The sequence below is a fragment of the Lathyrus oleraceus genome, chromosome 4 (assembly GCF_024323335.1).
Source record: "Lathyrus oleraceus cultivar Zhongwan6 chromosome 4, CAAS_Psat_ZW6_1.0, whole genome shotgun sequence".
Lineage (NCBI taxonomy): Eukaryota > Viridiplantae > Streptophyta > Magnoliopsida > Fabales > Fabaceae > Lathyrus > Lathyrus oleraceus.
Window position 1 is genome coordinate 500,098,659 of NC_066582.1, and position 6,201 is coordinate 500,104,859.

General features: G+C 33.1%; 1 protein-coding gene across 1 annotated transcript; it reads right to left on the reverse strand.

Moving 5' to 3' along the window:
• Positions 1-699: 699 nt before the first annotated feature.
• On the reverse strand, positions 700-5,370 carry LOC127135708 (homeobox-leucine zipper protein PROTODERMAL FACTOR 2). The gene is made up of 10 exons (XM_051062352.1): positions 5,106-5,370; positions 4,196-4,463; positions 3,987-4,104; positions 3,586-3,774; positions 2,896-3,378; positions 2,517-2,618; positions 1,758-2,432; positions 1,578-1,673; positions 1,094-1,489; positions 700-978 (listed from the first exon to the last, which is right to left on the reverse strand). Exons 2-9 carry the CDS (start codon positions 4,399-4,401, stop codon positions 1,112-1,114), a joined length of 2,247 nt encoding a protein of 748 aa, XP_050918309.1. The 5' UTR covers positions 4,402-4,463; positions 5,106-5,370; the 3' UTR covers positions 700-978; positions 1,094-1,111.
• Positions 5,371-6,201: the final 831 nt, after the last annotated feature.

Below are 6,201 nucleotides of genomic sequence, written 5' to 3' on the forward strand. Positions count from 1 at the left end.
TACTTAAAGCGTAATTAGCACCTCTAACTCTACTTCATAATCAATTAATATTATTAGGTAACGCTAACTTGTGCCCCAAGGGTACAAGTTAAGAGATCAATATAGAAATAAATTCTTAGAAATTGTGTATTGAATTTATTAGAAATTTATAATTAATAATTTTCTTTATTTTTTCAATACAAATTTTTTATTTGTGGGTTTTTTAATATGTGCTCTTGGGGCACAAGTTAGCATTACCCTTTTTTAAATTTTATTAAATTAATGAAGTGTTTAGACTACATATAAATTAAATACACCAATTATTTAATAAACTAGAATATTTAAGGTTTTCAAAAGGACAAAATTTACAAACAGCTTTATAGGGTTGTTTTAAGTATTGTCCAATTATAAAAAAACCAAAGTAGATCAGATTGCAATTTAATAATTAAGATGAACTATCTTTAGTTTAATCGGATATATGTACCTTTATCCAATAAAATAATCATATTTAATGTCATGTTATTTTTTATATTTATTTTATTTAAAAATAAATTAATATTTTAAATCAATTTCTATTAAAAGTACTTCTACTACTCAACTACCTATCAAGAATATTTAAAATTTTGCCTTAAATTAATTTGTTTTTCTATTAACATGGAAGTTAAAATACACATGCCATATATTCACTGGGAAACAGCAAAAACAATATTTAAGGCACTGGTGGAGGTTTTGTCCTTTTCAAAACCTAATATAACACCAATTTGAGTAAAGATAACTCAAATAGACCATACAACAGAAAAATTTATCCACTAAAATTAAAACGAAAATCAAATTTGCAGTTATTTAAGTTAAACCAACCAGACATAGTAGCATTTTTAGTTTTCATTTGGTGAAAGTCAATAACCGAACCAAAGTTCATTCAAAGTTCCAACATTGAAACGACGCTCCAAGGTGCGTTTATTGACTTGTGTCAAAAACTCACTTTTCTTCTGTCAGCCTCTACAACACAGAAAAATGATTATTAGTATCACCATTATTAATAATATTTAATCACTTAATTAATGAACTTATAACAAAATCTACAACATAGATTAGTGTTTAATTTGAATATTACCATAAGAAGATACTGAAATTAGGTGACATTAAGCGTGCCATTAGGCATCACTGCAACCTTAATCCTTTCCACAGTGGACTTAATCAAATGGTTAACAGTGCTAACAGAACCCAGAGCTAGTCTTGCATGTGGAACAGAATCAACTAAAATCTGAAATCCAACTGTGATAAGAGAACCTCCCGATCCAACATTCGTAATCGGTTCCCGATTCTGTAAAATCCCGTCCGGAAAAATAGCGAATCCGGACGGAAGTAGAGAAACAGTATTTGAATCTTCTCCATTCAATACTACATTCATGGAAGATATATCCACAGGTGCATATACTACATATGAACCTGTTATATCAGCGCAACTCTCTTGCAGTATCACCATATTACTCTGCATCGTGTTCGAACTCTGCAGAAGTATATTTATCGAAAGCGAATGTTAGATTATATGTTCGAACGAAACATTTCATATGTATTATAGATAGAAATTAACTTACATTAACACGAAGTAAAGAGACAGCGCTTCCAGAATCACGGCCATTTGCAATATGAGCCATTTCTGTTACTATACCTCCGTTCGAGAGAATATCCCACTAAGAATTCAATTTAATATGTTATTGATTTATCTATCTATTTATCTGGAAAAGCATTCAAGTCTTTGTGGATTAGATAAGTACCTGACATCTGGTGTTTTCGTCGCGAAGAAAATCAAAAGTCCTTCTCGGAGGAATGGGAAGCCAAAAAGAAGTAGCAGTACTAAGGACTACACCGGGGGACCTGCTGCCACGGCCCGATTCATCGACGTATTTTTTGGTCATCACCTTAACCACATGCTCTGATCCATCTGAGTGTACGTTTGTCCAAGCATGATTTGAAGCAGCACCAATACTAGTACTAAAGCTAGTCACCATTCGTTCCGCGAGCTTCAACATACTTTTCTTTCCCTCTGGACTCATCATAACTCCGAGGTCTCCAGCAATTGGTATGTTGTTGGACATGGAGCACGCGAGACGTTCGCATTGTCTTTCTAACGTAGCCACCCAGCGTTTAGCGCCAAACGCGAGTCCAGAATTAATTAGAGGTGTATAAAAATTCTGCACCGCGTTATCGTTCACTAGCGCATGTTCGATCCATGTAACCTTAGAGTAACCATTTGGTAGTTCTTGAATTAAACAACCAGAGGGTCTTCTTTGGGGTCTTGGGACAGAACTACTGCTAGATGCAGGTAGAAGATTATCCAATGAAACATCAACCACGGCCCATATACCGTCTTGATGCAGTTTACAGTATCGCACGAAATAGTTTTCGCGAATAGGAACAAATGGCGAAGGAACTTGGAATTCAGCTATCATCTATAAAAGAAATTTTTGAAAATGTTGGATGAAATAAATATTAAAATTAATTCTGAGATTTAGTATAAGAAATTAAATTAGTACCACTTGCAAGGCTCCATTGTAGTTTCCTGCCACTCCAGTTGAGAGTACTTTGTTTGTTGCTGCTCTTGCAACAATGCCGCAAAACATAGTTGACCATCGAGTCTGAAAACAAATATTGTAAAAACCAGATCGGAGATTGAACTGGCGAGATCATGATTAAACTAGTTTAAATAGTTTAATCATGATTAGATCATATGACTAAAAAATTGAACTAATAGCCAAGTTTTCGCAGGTTTAACTCCGCTATCAGTTCAACCAGTGGGTCCACATTATTTGAAACATTAATGCAAACTATATGAGGAAGAAATTGTTGGTACATGAACATTAATGCAAACTATATGAGTAAGAAATTGTTGGCACATGAACATTAATGACTTACCACATCCATAAGGATATCAACAAGATTAATAGGATTCATAATGATGACACCAGACTCTTTAGAACCTTCAGGCCTTAACCCAAATGGATTAGGACCAGTAACCCTAAGGAAATTCTTCATGTATTCATCTCCATTTAGAATCTCAGTGTAGTAGTTGGTGGGGAGCCATAGAGGGGGCCCACTAGTCTTACCCAATCTCATTAGTTCATCCATTCCTAACACAGCAAGCTCAATAATACTACGTTTGTCATCAACATATTCTCTAACTGGAACTGAAGAACTTACAAGCTCACCACCATTACCACAAGTATATGCTTCTCCTACCATTCCATTTTGTGCTCCATTATAGTTACTAGTCCCACCAACAACTCGGACATTGAAAGAGCGCGAAGGCGCTTGACTGCTGTTGTTTGATGATGATAAGATGGTATGAGTATCAGTAGGATTCGTCGATGTCTCGTCCCCGCCCGCAAACTTTTCAAGCTGACAGTTTTTTTTTCATAAACAGAAAACTAAAGCTTAGTTTAAAATCGTACAAAAATGACTCATGCAAAACCATATATATATATATATATATCAATCATCAAAGTTGATTTAAGTTTTTGAAGACTCTATGTAGCAAAATAAATAGGGAGTTTATACGTGATAAATATTATACGAGACTCTATTTAACTATATGATATGAGGTACCTCTTTTCTGAAGAGAGCATTCTCCAACTTCAGTTGCTGCTCCTCACGGGACATTTCACCAATGGTAGCTGTGCTTCCACATACGTTGCATGCAGTATTCCCTATAGCTTCTTTGTACCTATATATGTGACTTCGAAGTTTTTCAATCTCTGCCTTCAAAGCACTATTCTCTTCCCTTTCATTTTGAACCTATATAAAATAGAAACTTACATTATATTATGATAGTCTAATACAATCGCTAAGTTTTGCCATAGTCTTTTCTAACTCTGTGGATTAATCTTTGTAGTTGCATGCAGAATATCAAAAAAATCTAATATAATGAACAAAAAAAGTACATGCATTTGAACTAAAATTTAAATATAAGCAAAAAAAGTACATGTATCTAGTCGTCCGTACATTACCTTAAGCTGAGTACGTCGGTTTTGAAACCAAAACTTAATTTGCAGCGGCTCTAACCCTAGCCGAGCACCCATCTCTTTTCTTTGCTTGTCATCTGGGTGAGGATTCTCCCTAAAGGCACTGATGACAAAAACCAGTTCAAAAACTTAATAAAAAAAACCAGAGCAATATATATATATCATGATATTCTGATAAAATATATGGTTCTTACGCTTCCATTTCTTGAGTCTGCTCCTGTGTATGGCGGCGATACGTTCTTTTTTTGGGACGTTGGTTAGACTGTTGATCATCACTTGAAGGTTGTTCTTCTTCGAAGATGATTTCATAATCTTCGGTTCTTGTACTTGCCAGCTGATTGTCATAGATATTCATAATGTGATTGTGATAGGGAGTTGGAGGAGTTGGAGGACCATACATGTTTGTCAAACCTTTCCTTAAATTTTCAAAAGCTAACAAGGGTGTTGTTCTTTTCTAATAATCTGCTAAAACATGAATTCAAAAATATTTATTCAAAGTGTATAACTATATTTGTACTTTATAACTTATCAAACTCAATTAATGTAGTATTCAGAATTTAGACAGTCACATTCACATCACTTAATTAGAAAACTTAATGACCAGACAAGACTGTAAGGTACGGTTCTGAAAGTAATTTAAACTTATGTAATTATCAATTAATCAATCATGATAATAACAATCATGGACTCAAATTTTATGTCATTTTTTTTTAATTATTAACGATAATACTAATGATCATTTTACAACTGGATAGTACATGATTTGAACTTGGTCTCTTGAGGGTTAAATGAATAAAGCTCAAAAGCTCTTAACACTGAGATGACAGTTACCAAAAAAAAAACGTTCTGCTGCAAGTTTAGTCATTGTACAATAGTATTCACTAACAGATAAAAAATCAGAATATCTCTCATTCACAGTCACAGTTACACTGAACAAACTAACATAATAATACAATCATTCAAGTTTCAATGTTTTTACACAAACAAAAAGGTGTAATTAGAAAAGACATACACAAGAAAAGGAAAAAGCATGACGTATATAATATGAAAGAGTTGACATAATAACACTATTATAGTGAATGACATATTCATACAAAAAGGCACCTGATTATAAGAGAAAGATTTTGAACATGGTGGAAGTAGCAGAGAGACGTTATTATGATTGAAAAAGTGATGTGGGTCATATATAGTATGAGAAAGAGAAACTATAACTATGAATAAGGGAGCGGGTGTAAAATGGAATGATGGAACTGTTGATGGTTCAAGAAGTGGACCAAAGAGAGAATGAATAGATTGTAGGTTGTTAGGTAAGGAAAAGTGAGGGTGAATCCTGAGAGGAAACAGAGAAAAGGTGGAGGAAGGAATTGATATAAAAGAGTGTGGAGTTATTGTAGAGGGTGAAGAGAGGGTGTAAAAGCATTTATGGAAGTACGAGTTGGTGTAAATGGGATGTAGATAGTGAGAGAAAGATAAACAGAAACGTGTTTTCATGTTTTTTTAGATTCATTTATTTTTTCCCTATGATGTTTGGTGTGGTGGAGTGAATAGCTTCTGAACTCTTAATAACTCCTATGTCTCAACTTCCTCACTCACTCAGTATACTGTCTAGTGTCTTTGCCACTTGCTCTTAAGTTCCATATTTATTCCTGCTTTTGTTGTTTGGTGTTGTTTTCTTAGGGTTCATCTTAGATTCTACTTTTAAACTATAAATCTTCAAAGTTTTTCTTCTATTTTTTCCTCCAACATACCCTCAATTATGAGAGCTGCAGAAGTTTAGAAGAGTAAATCATACTCCTTCCACATTTAAGGTTTTTTTTACACAAATTAAAAAATATAATAATATTGTTATAAAACATTATATTTTTATTAAATTAATCTTATAAATATATTGAAAGTAGTGTATAGAGTAATAATTAAAGGATATAATAAAAAAAATAACAACAATTTCCACAATGAGAATATCATTCATTTTGAAATAAATTTTATTTCCTAAAACTATTGTCATTTAAAACGGATGAAGTATATAAAAGAGATGACTCGTATATTTTTAATGTCCTAAAATTTTATATATAAATTATTGTTAATTTTTCCAGGGTTTGATTTGGTTTGGTTGATCATTAACCTAATTTTTCTCTTGATGTTCTTCCAAACTCTTCAACAAAAGAAACAGATTGTTTGTTGCTTACCTCTTCTACCAACC